The 23961-nt window shown below is 39.9% G+C and overlaps 1 protein-coding gene across 1 annotated transcript; it reads left to right on the forward strand.

Moving 5' to 3' along the window:
• Nucleotides 1-9504: 9504 nt before the first annotated feature.
• LOC149134826 (uncharacterized) lies at nt 9505-9915 on the forward strand. The gene has a single exon (XM_089355832.1). It carries the CDS (start codon nt 9505-9507, stop codon nt 9913-9915), a length of 411 nt encoding a protein of 136 aa, XP_089211958.1.
• The last annotated feature ends 14046 nt before the right edge of the window (nt 9916-23961 follow it).

Consider the following 23961-nt stretch of genomic DNA (forward strand, 5'->3'; position numbering starts at 1 on the left):
AACCAATGACTGACGTCCATTCAGCCGAATAACAGTAAGTGCTGACTACGTAAACAAACGATTCTCGCGGTGAAAAAATTATTATTTCCTTGTCAAAAAATGGCTGAAGCATATTGGCAGTAGCTAATAAACCTTTCTATTATAGGCACAAGGCATGTTTTTTTTAGGGAAGGAACAAGTCAATTAGGGTTAGGGAAAACGAACACACGTGTGTTGCCTCTGAATATTTTTATTATGATCACGAAGGATCGAAAACACAGATGGGTACAATACAGGATGAACAAAATGTGCGAGTTCTATGATTTTTTAAAAATTACGATAGTCTTAATATGTACAATATATGTTCATTGACTTTTTTTTTTTTCCTCTTTCAATTATACAGGCATACATATGCGTATACACACACACATCCATACACACATATATACATATATATATATATATATATATATATATATATACATACACATATACACACATATATATACACCCACACATACATATACATACATACACACACATATCCATACCTACACATACACACGCATATACCTAAACACGTATATAAAATAACAAAAAGATTGGGTTTTTCAACCCGGCAGCCTATAAGGCCCAGCAGCTTGCCTTTTATTATTTTCGATGATTAGTTTGGGTGACTTACACCCACCCTTTTCACCACTTCCTTCCATCTCTGCTCATATACTCTGGCTGACAGGGTTCTCTTTTCCAGCCCTATCTTGCTCTTCAGATGGTATTTGAAGTAATTCAGCAATCCAGGGCCGGACATGTAGGACCCTGTCCCCAAACCTTCCATTCTTGTCCTCCATATGCACTCTTTCAATACTGCTACCGTACAGAAAAAGCAAGCCTCACCTTCCTTTGAGAGTCCAGTTGGCGGTATCATCTTTATCATAGACCCAGCCGACAGCTGTACTCGTCCCAGATGCGACAACACGTGTTCTACATAAATTATCAAGCTGGAGAGCTGCCGACAATGTACAAAAGCGTGTAGAACAGTTTCACTGTCCCGCTCGCATCTTGGACATGTCGGTGGCACTGCTAAACCGTGCCTGGATAACTTCTCGCGAACAGGTAGAGCATTCCTGTAACACAGCCAAGTCAGAGATATTTGGAAATTATCCATGTACTCCGACTTGAAGGTTTTACTAAACAGTGCAGTAAGTTGGTTCTCGTCGAACCCCAGAGCCTCTCCTAGGACGTCATCGTTTTTGCCCTCCACTAGCCCTCTGTAGAACACCGAGGTGGTATTCCCGCAGCCAGCCTTGCCCGTCTTGTGGATAAACTAGAGTGCCTGACGGCACTCCTTCTGCCATAAAGTCAAATTACATCTTTTAATGAGACCGGGTTTAAATCTTTCCAGCGAGGCCGGTCGCGGCAAGAACTCCTCCGCCAACGGACTCCACACCTTATCACCTTCAAGGTGGCACCAGAGATGTCTCAGCCTCAACGCATGTCTGCGCATCATTAGCCAGGGCATCCCCAAACCACCCTTTAGCGGTTCCTGGCAGCACACGGAGCGCCTCACAAGTGGCTTCCCCCCCCTCCACAAAAAGCGGAAGAGGAGTCTTACCAGCTTGTTTAGCCAACAATCGGGGCAAGGCACAACGGACAGGCGGTAGGTGATTACAGATGCTATAAACACCTGCACCACCTCCACTCTACCCTTCAAGGACAGAAACCTTTCGGACCACTTCCGAACTATGGCCTCCACCTTGTTCACTACCTCGCTCCAATTCTTCTCCGTCTGGGAGTCTGAACCAAACCAGACTCCAAGCAACTTAACAGGACCATCTGTCCAGTGTCCAACGACACTGGACGATAACGGCTTGTTCCTCCAGGTGCCGAGGCGCAAACCGATGGACTTGTCCTGTTAACTTTTGCTCCTGCCACCGCTTCGTATCTTCGGAGAGCCTCTTCTACACGAGGTAGTTGTGCTTCTTTAGACACGATGAGAGTGACGTCGTCCGCATAAGCAGAAGTGAACTTACCGCATCCAATCTCATTAGGGATGTCACCCAACTTCTCCAGCCTCCGCAACAATGGCTCCAGGGCCAAGACGTACAGGACCGGGGATAGGGGACACCCCTGACGAACAGACCGCATGATCGAAAACGGCTCCGTTAGGTAACCGTTTATCTGGACGGTGGACTTGATGCCGCTGTACATAGCGGAGATCCACCCGCGAAAGCCTGGGCCCAGCCCAGCTGCTTCGAGGACGGCCCCCAGGTACCGATGGTCTACCCTATCGAAAGCTTTACTTTGGTCTAAGTGGACCAATGCCCCTCCTTTACCGGTTAATTTCCCAACCCTGTCTAAGGTGTAGCAAAGAAGGTGAAGGCTGTCCTGGATCGACCTGCCTGGGATTGCACAGGTTTGTGCCTTCCCGACAAGCTTCTCCGCGACAGCCGTCAACCTTTTAGCTAACACCTTGGCCAAAATCTTTAACTCTACGTTTAGTAGAGTTATGGGCCTGTAATTACTAATGCTATCCCCCTTGCTTGGGTCCTTCTGGATCAGCGTCACAACTCCCCGGCTTACAGAACTGGGAATCCTCCCATTCTGCTGCCAGTTTGTATAGATGCCTGCCAGGACCTCCCCAAACAAGTCCGGCATTAAACGATAGAACTCATAGGGCAGACCATCCAGTCCCGGAGCCTTTTCCGCGACGCATCCGGCCAGCACCTCTCTTACCTCCGCGGGAGTGATCGGGCCCTCACAGCATTCCGTCTCACGCGCCGAGAGTCGAGGCCCGCCAGCTAGGAAATCCCTTAAGGGCTCCCCGCTCTCAAGCGGACCGCTCTCCCCGAACACCCGAGCGAAATGCTGGTGAAGTGCCTTTTGCATCTCCTCCTGTCCATAGACCCTGCGCTCCTGCTCGTCAGTTAAAGACTTAATGCAGGACTTCTTGCCCTTCTGACTCTCCACACGACGAGCCCATCTGGCTACGTTGATACCTTCTCGTTTCCCAGCGCGTACTTTAGCTCTGACTCGGCACCCTTCGTGTTTGGCATTGAGGTGTCGGTACAAGACCGTTCTCGCTGCTGTCACTTTGGATGCGGAGCCAGCTTCCATTGCCTCATCTAGGCTCTTGACTAAGTCACTCTCTATTCTATTCCTGTCTAAACTTAGCTGATTGCTAAATCTAATGGACTCAAGACGGATGGCTCTCTTGAGGGCGTGCCACCATCTATTATTAATGATGGTGCCACATAATGCCCTCTGCACTAACTCCTTAATCCGGGTACGAAAAGTTAAACAAGTCAAAATAGACTTGTTCATTTTCCAATACCCGGGTCCCTGTTTATGACACTTATCTATATGTACCTCACACGTCACAAGTTTATGATCCGAGGAAGGCACAATACAAAAATGTGGACAGCTAAAACTATTCTTATCTCTTTCCCTAACAAAAATTCTGTCTATGTACGATCTGAGTGAGCCGTCGTTATTACTCCACGTCCACTGTGGAACGCTCGGCTCATCCAGTCGGAAGCGGTCTACTAGATTAAAACTCTCTAGTAGACCCTTGAGGCAAGGATTCCCTTTCCTATCGGTGGAGCCCACACTATCGACGCGCGCATCGAGAATAGTGTTGAAGTCCCCTAGCAAAACTATGGTTTTAGACGTCAATAAAAAGTACTCCAGGTTCCGAAAAAAAACCGACTGCCCTTGTCCGTTAGGAGCATAGGCAGCCACCAACCTGAAGGACTGCTTACTTTCATGTGTCACATCTAGGACGACCAGCCTACCTTCTGGGTCCAGAAAGACAGTACGAATCTGTAACTCCAAGTCCTCCTTAAAAAGAACCACCACGCCTGCACCTCCCCTCCGGCTCGGCGAAATAAATTTCTCGTAGCCATTGAGGAGGGGCGAGAACGCCCCAGGTCCTTCCAACTTGGACTCGGTGATCACAGCCACATCTATTCTATGTGAAATGAGGTCGTCCAGAAAACAAGCTTGTTTCCATTTCGACCTCATTCCACGCACATTTAAACTACCCAACTTAATCATCGGAAAAAATAAGGGTAAAAGTAAACACTTACGGTTGTGAGAGGGAGCATGGCACTTTTTGTTTGCCATCCTCCCCTACTCCTTCCGCTTCTACTGGGCCCTTTTTCGGGGTTGCCACCGGGCTCTGGGTTGGGGTGGCTGCCGGGATGACAATCAATCTGCATTCCTTGACGTCATTGGAGACGTCTATAATAAAATTGTTTAAAACATGTTCTTGAAATAGTCTTTCTTTATAATCCTCTTAGGCCACCCTCGCGTAGCGGTATTTATCGTCCTCCGTACCACTTTTGAAGAACTTTATGCGAGGGTGGGCCTTTGTGTATTTCACCACCTTCTCGTTCTTCATGTTTATGGCTGCTATCCTGTCGTTTTTTTTACAACCTTTCAAAACAGGGTTAGGGGGGGTCTTAAAATTCTGCCCTATGAGTGTTGTACCAGCGGGATAGGTGTGGGAGGTTTTTTTTTTTCCTCTGTCTGCAAGTGTGCAGCTTTTTTTTGTGTGTTTGGGGAGGGGAGTCTGGAGTGGATTGCGTCTTCCTTTTGTTTGTAACAGTTTTAAATGCCGTTTGTGTTGGTTCGTTTTCCTCCTCCGTCACCATTTCCTCAGACGTCCTCACGCTTACTCGCTCCTGCTGCTTTCCACTTTCTTCCGTCTTCCTGCTTTCCACTGCAACTGTGACTGTTGACTCTCTTCTTCCCTCGTCCACTTTCGCAGGAGCGTCGCCACTCGCTTTAATGGTGTTTTGTTTATTTTTTGTGCAAGCTGAGCGAACGTGACCCTTCTGTCCACATTTGAAACATCTGGGTCTCCGTCCCTCAACTGACACGCGAATGGTATGTCCCTCCCCCACAGACACCCTGTCGGGCAAATTTTCCAGAGTATTGTTCTCCGCTTGGACAATCATCTCAAGCGCCTGACCTTTCCAACCGGTTGCTTTCCTTCTCCTTGTGCTTAAAATTTCTATATTTTCTTCCACGTCGAAGATTACGGCCGCTGCCGCCCACATTACGTCATACCTAAATGGTATGTCTTCTACAGTTACACGTGCTGTTCGTTTTCCCATGTAAGTGGGCAGCAGCATAATTAGTTCTGTTTTCAAGGTTTCTGTCGAAACCTCCTTTGCCACTTCCGCCGACTCGAAGTGAACTTCGATAGTTGCACTTCTTGTACCGCGGTTTACGTGAATGACTTTCGACCAAATTGGCGCCAAACACAGCTCCACCAGTTCATTACGCGCCTCTGCAATTTTTTTTTCCTTAATGTTGAATACCTTGTATACCACAATTTTTTCCTTAATTGCGTTGACTGCCTCGGGTGGTGGAATTAGCTTCGTTTCACCATCCACCTTTTGTACATATTTCCGGTATGTATACAGACTTTCTTTTGACATTTTTATTTCAATTGAGTCAATTCCAACGGCCTGTGCAAAACTTGGTTTTCCTTTGGAAACACTTTTACATACTCTTTCTTCCTCCATGGGAAGGACACTTTCCGCTACAATTAGAGTAGCCATATTTGTCAAAAGACAAAAACACAAATAAAGTTTTTTACATGGAATTTTTTCGCCCCGTAGGGCGAAAATAACTGTATACCAACAGTTATTTAAACAGTTGTACAATACAGAGAGTTAGACAGACACGAACTCACACCGCAACAGCAAACAAAATCTCGATGGAAAAATTAATATATCCTCCTTAGCACAAGAAAAAGACGTGTGTTGCTTCTGCAAAATGTCAGAAGTAATGGAGATTAAATACGCTTTACACCGCTTAAACTGCCAAAGGAGTAAGTGTAAACAACTGAATACTTGTCAGTGATTGGTTGAAATTATCGAAATAAGACAATTTTTTACATGAAAAAAATTCGAATACAAAATTTTTTTATGTTCTATAACACAAAATAGATAAGTATACGAAGTTTGAAAGTCTTTCGGTACCAAAAACACTACATAAAACATAAATGAAAACTGGTGCCCCCGTTTTGAACAAGATCCGCAATCTTCAGCTGCACAAAAATGTAGAAAAATTACAGTAGAATAGACATATTATAATTGTGGCAAGATATACTAAATAAGCCCTTCTCTTTTTAAGACGTTAGACAGTGATTTGAGGTGGGCAATGGATTGAATAATATAATGTTCATTTGTCGGACATTTATTTTATGTCTAGTTTGAGTTCGAATCCTGCCAGGATCGATAAGAACTACAAATATTGATTTTTAAGATGTGTGAAATTGCAACGAAAAAGAATTTCTTAAGTTTGCACTTCCTTTTGAAATTCTGATGAGAACATGTTTAAGTTTTAAAACATTTCAGTCAATACTAGATTAATACTGAAATATGATTCAAATTGTATTCAATTCAATTTGTTATACGAAATTGTAATTTAGATTCTCTGAATTTTTATTTTATTTATGAAAAGATGAAGATATAAACTTAATTACAAACTTTAAATGGAATAAATTAAGAATATTTGTTGAATTTCTTTCTTCGAAAACAGGAAATTTTTACATATTTTGAATTGCACTTCACTTCGCTTGGTTTATGAAAATTTATTCTAGCTAACGTGCTCAAGACGTTCACTTCGGGTCCACGTGGTTCTCAGTTCAATCCCACAGCAGAACTCGCTGGACTTAATTTCTCACAGCCTCGATTTGGGCAGGTAAACGTTAACTGTTCTTTTTCTGTTTCTGCTACTTGCTCTTTTCTGACTGAAATTTTTGAGTACCAAATCCACATATGGGTATGTGCATACTATTCGGCGAAGTAGCGATCTTTGATTTTAGGTGCATATATCTGCAGGTATTATCTTCTATCGTTTTACTTGTTTCAGTCATTGGATTGTGGCCATGCTAGGGCACCACCTTGAAGGGTTCAGTCGAACAATTCGACTCCAGTACTTATTAAAAAAAAAAAATCTGATACTTATTCTATCGGCGTCTTTTGCCGGGGACGTAAACAAACCAACACCGGTTGTCAGGCAACGGTCGGGTAAACACGCACACAATTTCCCTCTGCCAAATTCACTGATAAGGTTGACTTGGGACTATTTTAGAAGACACTTGTCCAAGGTGCCGCTGAACCCAAGATCACACGATTGGGAAGCAAACTTATTAGTCACAGCGCTAACGGGAAAATACAAAATATACACAAAACCAAAATTCGTCCGAGTATGTATATGAAATTTTTATTTATCGGAAAAAAAAAACAGTTTTCAAAAGTAAACAAAAATGGTTTAAAAAGCAAAGAAGTAAATAGATAATTTAAATAAAAAGGAATGCACATTCATTCATAGAATTCCGGGACATTGGTATTCTTTTCTTAAAAAACTTTTGAGGCATGCCAAAACAGAACTTAGACAACAGACAAGAACCTAGCCTGCGACGAACATCTGCATTCCAGAACCCGGCTCGGCATGGAAGCCCTAACATCACGACGAGTGATCGCTCCGCCACACACGCCTCAACTTCTTACATACAGACTGTTACTATTGTGTACTCTAAGAACTGGCAAATTCTTATATGTGTTACTGACTCTTTTTCTATCTGCTGTATCTCACGCATACACATACATGTATCACTTACACACACTCTTTTCTTTACACGACGGCCTGTTTTTATTGTGTTTTCATTATGTCGCATACAATCACACACAGACATACAATTTAATGCTACAATAAATATTACAGTTATTCATCTTTATCGGTTGTGTTCTATCGTCTTCATTACTGGCCATCTACGAATTCACTATGTTATCGAAGTATAACATATTTATATATCATCTATATATATAAAAATTAGAATGTGTGTCTGTTTGTCTGTCTGTCTGTCTGTCTGTCTGTCTGTGTGAATCCTTAAAACTCGAGAACTACGCAACCAATTTCATTCAAATTTTACACATGCCTTACTTAGGGTTCCAGTTGTGTTTTAGTCAAAAAAATTTTTTAAACTTCTTGCAGAGTTCGAGCACACGGCAACATAATATCTCCTCCACTATTTAAGTATTACGTGTCAAAAGTGAAACAAAAACACTCATGTCAAATACTTTCACTTTAAAAATGAAACTATTCCACTAACTGAAACAATCATATTTCGATACTGTAATGACAGATACTTTCAGAGAGAGAGAGAAACAGAGAAAGAGAGAGAAAGAAAGTGATAGACAGAGAGATGTATATGTATACATATAAATGTATATGTACACCATTTCGATACTGTAATGACAGATACTTTCAGAGAGAGAGAGAAGAGAGAGAGAGAGAGAGAGAGAGAGAGAGAGAGAGAGAGAGAGAGAGAGATGTATATGTATACATATAGATGTATATGTACACGTATATGTATAGAGAGAGAGAGAAAGAAAGAGAGAGAGATGTATATGTATACATATAGATGTATATGTACACGTATATGTATAGATATATATATAGAGAGAGATCTATATGCATACATGTATATGTATACATATGTGTAGATGTATATATATATATATATATATATATATATATATATATATATATATATATATATATATATATATATATATATGTACATATATACATGCATACAGATATCTATACATATATACACCCATCACACACACACATACACATGCACACAAACACACACATTAGTCATTTGTTTTCTTATCCAAAACTACGTCAAAAGTACTGAATGGATCTTTATGAAATTTGGAAATTATATTCTTTGCATAACGGCCATAACTCCCATGAAAATTCATATATTTTTGATGTTGATGAAATTTTAACCCGAACATAACAGATGAGCATTATTTGTAATTCAACGGTACAACAGTGTAAGACTACCCTTTCAGATATACTTACATTGTGATTTCTGCAATGTGGTGCATAAATTGTCAAGTAAATGAGACGCATCTTTGCCTCCACTGATTCACTTGCAAAGTGTTGAGTAAAATTATTTCGTTGCAGACCTCCTTTCAGTCTTTCTATTATCACTGCGACACACATAATCCCCAGTTGGTAACATTGATTTCAAGGCCTTCCCAGATGAGTGACTGGTTGTTCTAAGACGTTTATCGATTGTAAATTTTGTTTGCACAGTTACCTATCAGTATAGTGGTCATTTGCAAACTCCAGAGGCGACACTTTCATTTCCCTTTACTCCAAACGTCACCCGTTGTTATTTCAACATCTTACGACACTCAAGCGCTTTCAAACTACATTGCTGAAAACAAGCATAAATTACTTCCGGACCAGCTGCAGGCCTACACAACTATTATTAACAGTGTACGCCAACGTGATGGACGAATCTTCTTCCTCGATGCTCCTGGAGGGACAGGGAAAACATTTATAACAAAGCTTCTCCTTGCAGAAGTTAGGCAGCATCAGGACATCGCAGTAGCTGTGGCTTCCTCTGGGATTGCAGCTACTTTGTTACCCGGTGGCAGGACAACACACTCGACTTTTAAACTCCCTTTAAATTTAGCAGCATCCGAGATGCCTTCATGCAACATCACCAAAAGCTCAGATCAAGGGCAGGTACTTAAAAGGTGTCATCTAATTGTCTGGGATGAATGCACCATGGCTCACAAGAGAGCTTTGGAAGCATTAGATAGAGCCCTGAAAGACATCCGAGACTGTCACGCTCCAATGGGAGGTGTTACGCTTCTGTTGTCAGGTGATTTCAGGCAAACTCTTCCTGTCATTCCAAAAGGTACTAGAGCAGATGAGGTCCAAGCATGCCTAAAGTCCTCTACCCTGTGGCATCATGTTACTATCCTCACTCTTAACACTAACATGAGAGCTCAGCTACACGGCGACCAAATGTCAAAAAAATTCGCACAGGACATTTTGACAATTGGTGATGGCAAGGTGCCTCTCGATGCTGCAGAAGAAATAGAAGTATGACCATTTTGTTCTGTTGTTAATTCTGTAGATGACCTGAAACACAAAGTCTTTCCCAACTTTAAACAAAACTACCAAAATCACAATTGGCTATGTGAAAGAGCAATATTAGCTCCAAAAAACGTAGCTGTTACAAAAATTAATCAACACCTGATGCATTCTCTTCCCGGCAATCTTCAAACTTACAAGTCTGTTGATACAGTTCCAGATACAAATGAAGTGGTGAACTATCCTCCTGAATTTCTCAATTCGTTGGAGCCTCCAGGACTACCTCCCCACATATTATCACCAATCTGGAACCACCAAGACTTTGCAATGGAACACGACTCGTGATAAAGAAAATGATGTCACACGTTATCGAGGCTACCATTCTTTCTGGATGTGCAAAAGGGGATGACGTCTTTATTCCAAGAATTCCTCTTACTCCATCAGGAGCAGACATTCCTTTTACATTCAGAAGACTACAATTCCCCCTTCGTGTGACTTTTGCCATGTCCATAAACAAATCTCAGGGTCAAACACTGTCTGTAGCTGGTCTTCTCTTGGAAGAGCCCTGCTTCTCACATGGACAACTGTATGTTGGTTGCTCAAGAGTGGGCAGCAAAAAAAACCTATTTGTATATGCTCCACAAGGGAAAACAAGGAACATTGTTTACAACGAGGTGTTATAATCACAACAGCAAGAAAGTATGTACATGATCACCTTCTTTTACGAAACTTCATTGACGTTCATATATTTATATTGATATACATATATATACGTGTGTTTGGGTGCGTGTGTGTATATACATCTCTATATATAAAGATGATGCGTAGTCTAGAAGGCGTTTTTAGATTTCATTATTCTCTTTAACCCGGGCAACGCCGGGTATTTCTGCTAGTTTGATATATTTTGTGTTCGACCGTGTGACGCGTTTAATAAAAGGAGCCCTGTTTTTCCATTCGTCACCATTTCTCCTTTTGGGTTCGCACGGTCGTTCTTACAAGGTGTTCTTCCTTGATTGATAAACTCTGAGCGACAGCCGCAAGGAAGCTAGCTAGTAACTGGCCCGTTCGATGCTTGTAACCAATGATAAACAACTATATGAAATAAAGATAGCTATGCTCAGCCAGGGAAGTCCTGAAACTAAGAACGATAACCACAAGCGTTAAACAATGTCATGAATTTTTAATTATTATATTTAGTTAGTGGATTATTCTTCTTTGGTGTCGACTCGTAAAATCAACCTATAAATAATTGAGTATTCAACGTATTCGTGTGTCATATAGAATACTCTACAGTATTTGTTCCAACTCACTGCAGTTTGAGTTAATCTTCAGCTTTTTGCATTCTGACAGCAACGCTTGCGACGGCACAGTTGTATTGTGGGCCTTTACACTTCCCGCCTGAAGCAATTGTTTACAAGATGAACACCAAACGCAGCGGTCTGACAGAGTAAAGGGAAAAGAAAGTTCTTTTCGTAATGGTAGTATTTATCAAATGGTTCTTCATATTTGCTGGGTCTAGTTGTCCAACTTCGGGTTACTGAAAGGTTACTGGTGTATCAGATTGTGTTCGCATTCCTGTTGGCCGGTTGCTTATTTTCTTTGCCAATTGTTTGGAGATCTTATAGAGATTTTAAATGCCCATTCTCAACAAATTTATTTTAATATGGGGTAGGACCGCCTTTGGCAGTAATTACAGCTTGAATTCTACGAGGTATGGACTCGTTCAAAGTTTGAATTGTTTCCAAAGGGATTTTTGTCCATTCTTCAGCTAAAACAGTCTCCGATTCTTGTAGTGATGATGGTGGAGGATATCAACTCCTAACTTGTTTTTCTAAAATGCACCATAAATGTTCAATAATATTGAGATCTGGGGATTGTGGTGGCCAGATAAGATGTTCAACTTCATTAGAATGTTCCTCTTGCTATTCGGTAACAATTTTAGCTGTGTGATTTGGTGCACTATCATCCTGAAAGACTGCGTTTCCCTCCGGAAACAGTTCCGCAACCATAGGATGAATTTAATCAGATAAAATGCTTAAATAGTCTTGACTATTAATTCTGCCATGAAGGGAAACCATTGGGCCAGCAGATTTCCAAGATATAGCCCCCTAGATCATCACAGATTCTTCTCCATGTTTAACAGTTGGAAAACGGCAGTCTAGGTCAAATGCTTCTTCTGGCTGTCTCCACACACATACTTGGCCAATGGTTGGAAATAAGGTAAAGGATGACTCATCCGAGAAAATAACATTCTTCCACTGCTCTAGGGATCAATTCTGAAGGTTTTTACTCCACTCTAAATGCTTTGCAACGTTTGTTTTTGAAAGTAGTGGTTTTCTGATTGCAGCCCTCCCGTGAGATCGGGCTTTTTACAGCTCCCAGCGAACAGTTTTTGTGGAAACTAGGTTCTCAAGGTGGTCATTAAGCTCTGCAGTAATTTTGGGAGCTGCTCTTTTGTGATCCTTTCTAACAATTTGCTTAAGAGTCTGACTGTCCCTATCTGAAAATTTTGGTTTTGTTCCGGAGTTTTATTTCGACGAGGAAGTTTTTCCCTCTTTCTCAAAGGCTGTCATTACTTTCGAGACAGTACTTCTTGATACACCAAACATTTCGGCTGTTTTCGTTACGCTAGCGCCTACCATACGAGCATCAACAATTTGACTTCTTTGAAAGTCCGATAGATCTGTCATTTTAATGAATTTTAATTACCTTTTTCCAATGATATCTGAAAAGGAACAACAATTTTTCGCAATACATATTAAGCAACACTAATAATAAATTAAATAGCATAAAAATAAACAAGCTTTTGACAGTTTTATAGATATTTCAAAATTATGATGCTATGATGCTAGGTGTTTCCATTATTTTTTCCAACCCCTCTATGTATAGCATCGTAAGTGAGCAAATCTACAAAAGATAAAATGGTTCTTGAGAATATCTACTGATTAATTAAGAAATACACATTCCTCGATAGTAATACCAAAAACAACGCCGTATGATACACGTAATTGTAATGTCATTATACAGAAGCAAATATGGCCGACAGCTATTTTTAAAAAACTTTTATTTCTTCTCAATTGTGACAAAAGTAAAATTAAGCTTGTGACATAGATTTGGCCAAAAAATAATAAAAAAAAAGTTTCATGTATTGTGTAATTTAGCAAATAAGCTGAAATAACGACCACGTGTGTAGCACAACAACAAACATATATGTGACAATTATAACTGTTTACCTGTGTTTTTATGCTGGGTGTAAAGACTTGTCGAAATATTTTCTTTGAACAATACATATTAAAAAAATTACTCTGGCATATGACAGCTCGGAGAAACTTAAAGACCTTCATTTTTGTTTTTTCAGACATCTTTTTAAAATTTGCGATGTGATTTGTTTCGATATCATGGCCTGTTGAACAAGACGCAGACACTGAAATTCCGTTTGATTCGAAATAAACTGATCGTTTTCGTTTACATTGTGACTAAACGTGTACTCAATATTTATTATTATTTTAGCTCACTATTTCAAGAAAGAAAAAAAGAAAGATGGGTACAGGGACGCAAATTACACCCACAGTTTGCAGTGGAATTTCGATATTCGAATCAAACAAATCGATGAGAGCTCTCCTCACTAAAAATGATGTGTCACCTGTTAGCTAGCAAGTTCTTTTAGATAACAGCAAAAATGTCAAAATGCATGAATGTGAGTATAAAAGCAAAAAAAATTTTCAATGAAGAAACGGTTCTCTGCCATGTTGAAAGCTACAATTAGAATAATTTATTTGCCACTAAGAAGATTCCACTTCGCTAGATAGAAAGAAATTGATAAACTAGTGTTGCTTAGTTAAAATGGGATAACATAAGAAATATCTTAATACACAGCGATATTAGCTTCATAAAATTACGGCGATTATTAAAGTTGGAGCACATGAATTTCAACAGAAAGAAGGTTCATTTGATGGCAAAGGAGGACGTTGTATAAGTGTATTTTGCTACAAACCGTGACCTCTGAATGCATTTCCGTGTACATAAAACAGTATATTATGTTGTCTTGTTTTTCATCTGCATGTATAACATCAGAATATCGGTCTCTTGGAAATAGTGTGGATTCTGTGAGTGGAAAAATTTAAAAAGTGATGCCTATGAAAATAACGGCAGTCATTGTTAGTAATTTCCTGCTTATAAAGAAACTGATCACCGAAATCGCCTTCAAAGCGGTTTTGATAAAGAGTTACGATGGAAATATGTATTACTGCAATTGGATTGTACACCATATTTAGCTTCTGAGGATCTTTCATTTGATTTCATTGCCATACTAACGACAATCTCAAACGAAAATTCTAGGAATTTCCTGACACTTGTGGTTATTAGCAAAATATGATCCCTAACGAGAGCATTTAGAACGTACAACAAGCAAATGTAAACATCTTATTTTTCTTCTGAAGTACAAAATAAACTTATAAAATATTATTTGTCAGCAATTTATGGGGAAAAAAGTACTAAGGTATCCAGTTTGATTCAACACTAATTTAGTCCTTCGTGAAGAACTGGCCCAAGTAATTCGTTGTTGACATTAACTTCAAGAAAAGAAAAGTAGAAGTCATTTATTGGCTAAAGGAAAAGATGCTGCCAGTTCTGAGAAAATATTGAGCACAACATTAGAAGCATATGAAGGTTTATTTAGTGAGTGTTAAGATAATACTGCTGTCATGTCAAATCATCTGTTCGGCATTCAACAAAAAGTTTTTGTTCACAAAAATCTGAAATCTGTTTAAGATGTTGCAGCAAACATTGTTTGAAAGAAGCAGGTATTCATGCTGCAAATCAAGAATCAACAATGAATACCTCCCTTCCTCCCCACACCCTTTTTGTATAATTTAAATCATTTCTAATTTCTATTTTTCTCATTCGGTAACTCGGTGGGACAAATTGCAGCAGGTGATTATGCATGAAATAGAGACACTATGAAGCAAAAGAAACGGAGCAATAAAAGTTGTACAAGATAAAAAGCCAGAAGAAATTGTAAAACGGATGAATTACTGAAGCAAAATGTGGTAATCGTAATGTTTTGTGAAACATGTATCTATGTGTGAAAGTACACTCTTTTGCAAAACTTTTCTTCTCTTCCATTTTCTTATCTATTTCTTTAATACATGTTACAAATTCTTCTTCCGAGGAAGATAGCCCCGAAGAGCTGCAGTCCTCATACAACATCATTTAAACAAGCTGCCACAAAGCAGCAAAAGCAGTTCACAAAAGTGTTCAAACGAACACTAACACAGAATTACAACACAAAATTTCAGCACAAAAATTCAACACGTCTCAACACTGAAAAAACACCAGCAGCACAACCTACCAACAACCCGAGGCGGCGCCGGCGTCCTCTCAATGATTAGTCAGAGATGACATTTAAAATGAGAATATCTGCAATAAACTCGACTGCTCTCACAAACGAGAATACCAAAAATGGACCCGACTGCTCTTAAAAATAAAATAATCTCATTTCATCTAGGTCCTTCCATAGGACGCCCCCATAGGGGCTTCGGTTACGCATACTATAAGAGTCACAGGGCGCTGCTCCATGTGGTCCTGCAGTTTCCATCTAACTAGGAATATTAGGGTCTCATCCATTGTCTTGTATTCAAGATCTTCTGCATGACATCCTGCTAGTTCAAAGCTAGGAATCTGATCTGTTAGGTCCTGCCTATAACCAAATTCACGCCCTGCTGCCGACGCTTCAATTTCTCCTACCCTTCGACCTGTCTGGCCTGGTAAGATCTGCCTGAAGATTTCTTTCCCTCCAGTATAGCTCTCCGGGTCAATGGAGCAGATAGGCACTTCATCGCGACAAGGTATTTGTTGAATCCTTGTCTGGTACTAGATCGATCCCAAAATCTTATCTGTTCGTGCTAGTAACGAGGCCAAACATCCCTGAAAGTTTCATTCGAATTCATCCAACGGTTCTTGAGATATCTTGTCTACGGACAAACAAACAAACAAACGTGACTGCAAACAATATAAGGCGGAGGTAATAAGAAAAATCTATTAACAATAATAACATAATTGACGTTAAAAATCGTGTTCTGTGGAATCATTGTTCCAAAACGCCTAACAGATAAACTTTGAATTGTCCTGTTTAAACCTCAGTACGATTTGACCGTCTTATTTGTTAGTGATCATAATTATTGCTTAAAAAATAACTTTGTAGCTGAAAATCTGAAACGTTTAGTGATCAAACTTTGGACTGTTTTGTTTAATATCGTTATGCAGTTTTCTGTTGTCGATTCAGATGTTCAACTCGCGAAGACACGTGGGTTCTTGGTTAGGGAATTCGGCACACGATCGTGAGTTCGATGCCCGGCAGCGCGTTGTGTCCTTGAGCAAGACTATTTCATATAGTTCCAGTCCACTCAACTGGCAAAAATGAGTAGTACTTGTATTTCAAAGGACTAGCCTTGTCACATTCTGTGTCAGGCTGAATCTCCTTGACAACTATGTTAAGGTTATGCATGTCTGTGGAGTGTTCAGTCACTTGCACGTTAATTTCACGAGCACGTATAATACTTTCTCCAGGCGAATACTGCAGTTTAGAAGGCTTTTAAACTTTATATCTGTTTTAAGTATGATATACAAATTGCTTCATTGAACTGATACCACCTCCGTCGCTAATAGCGAAAAGGAAATATATATATACAATGTATATAGACTTCTGTATATTATACATGTTTCACACAAGTCTATGAAGTGATTTTTATCTCTGACAATTCCAGATTTTTATCTCTGACAATTCCAAATTTTTATCTCTGACAATTACAGATTTTTATCTCTGACAATTCCACAGCATCATGACTTCTCACGTTGTGTATACATTTAGTATGATATACAGATGGCAATTTAACTAAATACTGTTTTAATGGCGTACACAGAATTTTTCTACAGTTCAGCGATCTTCCATAATATCAGTGAATGTTTTATTCAATGTGTCCTAAATAGCCAGGCACAGACTCCGTTCAAGTATATAAATATTTATCGGCCGCAGAAACCCGCGATATAAATTTACATATATTAGCCAAGATCCATCGGTTAGCATACATGCGGTCGAGCACACCGTGTCGCGACTTATGGAAAGCACCACTTTTTTTGTTTTTCATTTTCGAAAGAGCTTTCTTTTACGTTTTACTTGTTTCAGTCACCGAACTGCGACCATGGCAAAAATACTCATAACCCTAACCCAAACTCTAAAACCCGAGCCCTAACCCTAAAACCCTAAACCTAAAACCAGTACAAACGCACGAATGATGTCATAAATAACAGTACCACCGATAGTTGTTGTTGACAAACAACAGCATTAATTTTATTCAAGGGAAAAGATCCCATTACACCGCTAGAACGTGTTGTTTACATTCCACAGCAGTAATTGTTTTCACCTCAATAGACGTCAATGATAGGTTGAAATTACCGAAATACGACAACTTTTAACATGAAATAACTTCGAATATAAAATTTTTTCTCTGTTCTACAAGACAAAATATACAAGTATACGAAATTCTAGAGTGTTTCGGTAGAAAACACACTAAATAAAACATAAATAAAAAGTGGCGCCTGCCAAATCAGAAAGATCCCTGGGGCATAGTCGGGATCTTTTTTAAAACGGGGGCCACATTTTTCATTAATGTTTTACGTAGTGTTTTTGCTACCGAAAGACTTTCAAACTTCGTATACTTATCTATTTTGTGTTATAGAACAGAAAAATATTTTTGTATTCGAATTTATTTCATGTAAAAAATTGTCTTATTTCGATAATTTCAACCAATCACTGACAAGTATTCAGTTGTTTATATTTACTCCTTTGGCTCATTAAGCGATGTAAAGCGTATTTAATCTCCATACCTTCGTTTTATTTGCTTTTTTCATTTTAAATTTGCTTTAACCCTAACCCTAACCCTAGGGTTAGGGTTAGGGTTAGAGTTAGGGTTAGGGTTAGGGTTAATTGTTTCAGAATTGTTTGTTTATGTAGTCGGCACTTAATGTATATAGGCTGAATGGACGTCAGTGATTGGTTGAAATTACAAAAATACGACAACTTTAACATGGAATAATTTATGGATTTCTTTTTTTTTTAAGAAGACTAAGAGAAAAAGATGTTTTATATGACACATTCTACCAGTGTTCCAAGTGTCAAAGTGTTTCGTTAATGAAAAATATGGCCCCCGTTTTAAAAAAGATCCCATAGTCGAACAAATCAACCACAGAACTTAACTTTATTTTAGTCTGGCATTTATTCTATCGATGAGTTTTGCTGAACAGCTAAGTTACGGGCACAAACAAACCAAGCAGTAGTGGAGGGACAAACACAACACAACACACACATATATAAGACGGGCTTCCGCATGGTTTCCGCTTATCAAATCCACTCATACAGCACTGGTCGGTCCAGGGTTATAGCAGAAGAAACCCAAGGTGCCACGCAGTAGGAAAGCAAACTTTCTAACCACACGGCCGTGCTTGTGTCTACACATGTGAGATGATGCAAATTTGTTGCCATAATAAACTCCACCGGTCATAATACAACGGGTGCAAACGCAACAAACCTACATTAGACTCGGCCTAGTCGTTCGAGTAATTGATTATATACGAGACAACGAGGAGCCCAACCCAGGACTATATCACACAACGTGCTCTTTTCTAAGATGATAAGGTTTGATTTGAGGGGGATTTGACAGCTATTTCTAGCATGTCGAGAGACCACAAATTCTACAGAGTTCGCTGCATAGTCAAGTAACAGGATGGTCGCGACTGGAATGCCTTTTGTCATAAGGTCAATGCAACATTAAGTGACTACACACTGTGCGATAGGTCTGGATGGTGTTTTTGAACAACGAATAAACAAAGGCGGATCGAAAGAAAATAGAAACAGGAACCAGAATAATAGAATAATAGAAGAGAATACAAACACGAACGTCAATAAATTTTCTGAAGAACAACAAAAAAGCTTTACATATGTATACAATACTCAATTATGTCTACATAAATTATATGTGTATGTGTGTGTATGCAAGAAAGCTTATATAGTTTTTAATATATTAGTGATTCCATCGCATCGTTTTTGTTTTTATGAAACAAAAAACCTGCGAAGAATTTGGTGTAGTTAGTGAATCATTCTATGCTTCCTTACAATAACTATAAAAAAAATCTCATTAAATATCCATGTGAAACATAATAAATTGCGATTCTTTAGAAAATTGTGTTATAATGTATTCTACTATTCCGTTTTGTGTCCGTATTTTCTTTTAGTGCAGTTGTTGAAGATTAAAGGCTATATATTTTCTTAAAATAAATTTCCACTGTCTGAAAGAGGAAGGTTAATTCTTTTATAACAAGTATGCCCCAAAAATAAACGAAGTATCCAAGGTTGAAACGACGGTCGAAACAATAAAATAAACTTGACAGCTACACAACCAACACCAGACATGTCTAGTCCTCAATTAACAATGCGAAATACAAAAAACGGTGAAAGAATATTCCGAGTTCTGGATTTTATGGATCGAACGCTTACTTTCTTTTACATAACAAAATAAATGGTCTGAGTGTGATCAACAAGATCAACATAATGACCCATTAACAGAACAAAAGGCAACATCCAGAGCGAAGCAGAACAACCGGGTGAATAGAGAAAACCACGTGCTATGTCATGTGCAAATGTTTTTGCCGAAGAATGTTTTGCATAGAAAGCGACAACAGATACAGTCAGATTGTATACGTCAGCCAAATTGATGGACAGCTTGACTAGACAGCAGAGGTGGTTAAAAAGATAGTGGTGGTGGTAGTAGTTAAAGTTAATAGTGTTGTTGAGAGGATGGGTAATGGTGATGGAGGTGTGGTGACGGTGGTAATAATAATAATGGGAATGATAGTGTGGTGTATAGATGGGGGTACTTGCGAGGGTGGTGACGATAGTAAATGATGGAGATGATGATGGGGGTCTGTAGTGGAGATTATTGTGCTGGTGATGGTAATTGGTAGTGTGGTGCTGAGGGCGGTGATATTGGATGGGTGGTGGTAATGACGGTGAAAACGGCAGTGGTAGTGACGGTGGATGTGGATAGTCATAGTGGCAAACCCGATCGATCAGGCGAGATGTATGATTAAAGGCGTTCATTCTGGTCCTGCCCTTTCTGTCTGCAAGGTCTCTTACAGTCCACTTTTAAGTTCACTTTTTAAGACAGGAGGATGTGATTTGAGGGAAATTTTGGTTGCTGTTTCTAACAGGGTAGCAGCGACCACGTAGAAGCTTTCTTTGTTCGTGACAACGGTGATAATAGTTGAGTTGGCAGAATAAGTTAGAATGTCGGAAAGAATGCTCTTTACATTTTTAGTTCAAATCCTGTGGAAGTCATTTTTGCTTATCAGCTTTTCGAGGTCGATTAAACTACAATACCAGTTAAGTATTGGAACTGATGGTATCAACTAATGCCCTTCCCTCAAAATTGCTGTCCTTGTGTCAATCCAGGAGAGTCCTCATTGAGGAGACCTATGATAATCAGTAATGTTCCAGTCATGACCACTTCATCTTTGTCAGGAATAGTGTATCTTACACTACATCAGGATCTTTTCGGTTTCACACACTAGTAGTGTTAGATACACTATTCTTGACAGATTGTATGGCCATAGCTGGAATCCTTGATCTGCTCAATGGTTTCTAATTTTGGCTCTAGAACAGCAATTTTGAAGGAAGGAGATTAGACGATGCCATCGACCCCAGTACATGACTAGTACTTTATTTTATCGACCACGAAAGCAGTCCTCTTTTAAAAATACAAATAGGTACGCGTATGTATAATTTTGAGGATGATTTGACTGCTATTTTCTGAAGGGTGAGCGAGAGATATAGAGGCTCTCTCCTTTGCTATGGCGGTAGCGGTGAATTATGATGGTCATATCTTTCTCTGGATACGCACAAGTACACAAAGGCCTGTACACGCACGCACACAGTCTAAACCTATCTGTGCCTTTAAAGAAGATAAGAGTTCCCGGTGTACCTCTTCATCATGTCTGGTGTGTTGTAGTATCTCTCATGAAGACTATAGTGTAAAATGGTTGGATACTGTGTGTTGGCACTCCGTCGCTTACGACGTCGAGGGTTCCAGTTGATCCGATCAACGGAACAGCCTGCTCATGAAATTAACGTGTAAGTGGCTGAGCACTCCACAGACACGTGTACCCTTAACGTAGTTCTCGGGGATATTCAGCGTGACACAGTATGGCAAGGCTGACCCTTTGAATTACAGGTACAACAGAAACAGGAAGAAAGAGTGAGAGAAAGTTGTGGTGGAAGAGTACAGCAGGGTTCGCAACCATCCCCTGCCGGAGCCTCGTGGAGCTTTAGGTGTTTTTCGCTCAATAAACGCTCACAACGCTCGGTCTGGGAATCGAAACCGCGATCCTATAACCGCGAGTCCGCTGCCCTAACCACTGGGCCATTGCGCCTCCACAACGGTTGTATACTATAGAGCAGACAACAGACATGTCGTATTTGTTACTTTAGTAAATTCAAATCCCGTCCCGGTCAACTTACCTTTCCCTTTCTCGGAATCAATAAAATATTGTGGTCAAGATAATCGACTGTTCTCTCACCAAATTTTTGGTCTGCACCTATGTAAGAAATCAATTCCATTTAATTTAGTTTTACATTTTTAATTATATGAATAGGCATAATTCTTTTTAGCAAATAACTCAATTCTAGGCAGTTTTGGAGAGGCAGACCTGCATCATTCTCAATGGAATCTTGCACAGAATATGTTTTGCTATTAGCATAGCCGAAAACCCTTGTTCACGACGATAAATGGATATGAACAGTAAAAGGTCTATCGGCACGTGTAATTCGTGGTGATTAGTTCAACATTCCAGTTGTATCTTTACAATTTCTAAGAAATACTCTACGGGTACACGGAACCCCGGTTTCAGAAGCCTTATAGTTGATCGACACACACTTACCCAGGCAGTACAATCTTAGTTAACCTAAACGAGTTATTTAATCACTCAGCATACACAATATTTCAGATTGTAGTCGGGTATTATGACTTCATTGAGATAGTTATTTATTTAGCTGCACGTATTTAAATGTTGTTGATATCAAGAGTGGGTGTTCTTCTGGGGGAGTATGTATATCATAAGTTAGAGTACTTAAATTACATACCAGGAGTTATAAATTGCACATGAACCTTAGCACTCTGAAAGTATTTTTCACTAGCTTTCTAAGACAGTTATTATTTCTTAATCATATATAAAATGATCAATTCGTTCCTTTGTTCGTTCCTGATCAATTCAAGTACCTTCCACTTATGATGCAAACATATATTATACGACGGTTGGCTAAAAGGTTCATTGGCTGACTATATGAAGGAGTGATGCTAGTACTGTGGAATCTTGCATGCATTAATTTTAACCCTTCTTATTAATAATTGCATTGTTTCTTTCCAGATAAACTGACATCTGACTGTTCAAAGAAGCTTTCAAAACTAACTAGTAGCGACTTCTCTTGAAAATCGACAAAATTTGACATCGCGGTGTTATCAAGTACCTGCAGAAAAGGGTTTAGCCTCAAACGACATCCATGCTAACATGGTTGCTATATTAGGGGATGACGCTCCAGCTGTATCAATAGGGCAAAAGTAGGGAAACTGAATTTAGAGTGGAGAGGGATAGGCATGAACATAATCCAAATCTGGATGTCTTGCGACTGTCACCACCGAGGAAAACATTGATCGTGTTCAACACATGATGATGGATGACAGGCGATTGAATATAAAATACTAACCAATGCTATTGAGAATATTCTGCTCGGTGGGTGCCTCGTCTTCTGACAACTGATTAAAAGCGTACCAGATTGATGACATCACGGGAAATTTGATATTGTTTGAGGCAGATCCTATTTTCCTCGTACGTTTCCTAACCCAGGATGAATATTGGCTTCATCACGTTGAACCAGAGACAAAGAGACAATCCACGGGGTGGAAAGACCCCTCCTCACCTGCTCCAAAGGCCAAGGTAGTTTCATCTGCTAGGAAGGGCATGCAAAAGGGCCACATCATCAACAGGAAGTACTATGAGAGTACTGATGACTTTTTTTGATCTACAGGAGGAAAGCTTCTTTACCATTTGAGTCCAAGCAGTGCAACACTGATAAAAGAAGTGTATGGACCGCAAGGGGTACTAGGTTGGAAAATAAACCTCATTTGGTAACATTCTACGAGAGTATCTTCGCCAGCTGACTTTTCAGCCAACTCTCGTAAGGGCAGTTTTCACTGCATTAATAGGTTAAACAGTATTACGAATACAATTCATTATTTTTGAGAACAATTTAAGTAGAAAGAAAGAGAACACCTTGTAGTACGGATCCATCAGCGACACACGTAAGACAGCAGGGATCAACAACGAACTGCTTCGATTCCGAGTGGACATTGCAGCACTCCAAGAAACGAGGCTTCCAGATTCGGAGACCCTTCGTGAAAGAGACTATACCTCTCTCTGGCAAGAGAAAGGCATAGATGATGTCAGAGAGTATGGTATCGGCTTTGCCGTGAAGAACTATCTGCTAAAGTTGGTAGAACTCAACAATGACAGTTCAGAGCGGATACTCTCACTTCGATTGCACACTTCGGTTGTCAACCTTATCAAGGATAAGTTCTACGATCAGCTCTCTAGGAAAATACAGACGATCCCAAACAGAGAATAGCTGATGCTACTTGGCGACTTCAATGCCAAAAGTGGGAGTTGGTCACGACTACTGGCCAAGGTTTTTGGGTCGGTACGGGGTTGGCAACATGAAAGAAAATGGGCAGCTTGAGTTCTGCATGCTCCATGGAGTATGTGTCACCAACACCTACTTCCGGGCCAAAACTCAACACAGGGTCACCTGGCGCCACCTTTCCCCAGGGCACTGGTACCAGCTAGATTTGATCATCACAGGACGCAACTACCTGAGGAATGTCCTCCTGACTCGATCTTTTCAGCGCGGTGACTGGGACACAGACCACTCCCTGGTTTGCTGTAATCTCAAACTCCAAC

This window comes from Octopus bimaculoides, chromosome 7, assembly GCF_046866305.1.
Source record: "Octopus bimaculoides isolate indiv1 chromosome 7, ASM4686630v1, whole genome shotgun sequence".
Taxonomy (NCBI): Eukaryota; Metazoa; Mollusca; class Cephalopoda; order Octopoda; family Octopodidae; genus Octopus; species Octopus bimaculoides.

Excerpts from the sequence above, each read along its gene's own strand:
- LOC149134826 (XM_089355832.1), top strand. The coding sequence starts at position 9,505 with ATGCCTTCATGCAACATCACCAAAAGCTCAGATCAAGGGCAGGTACTT.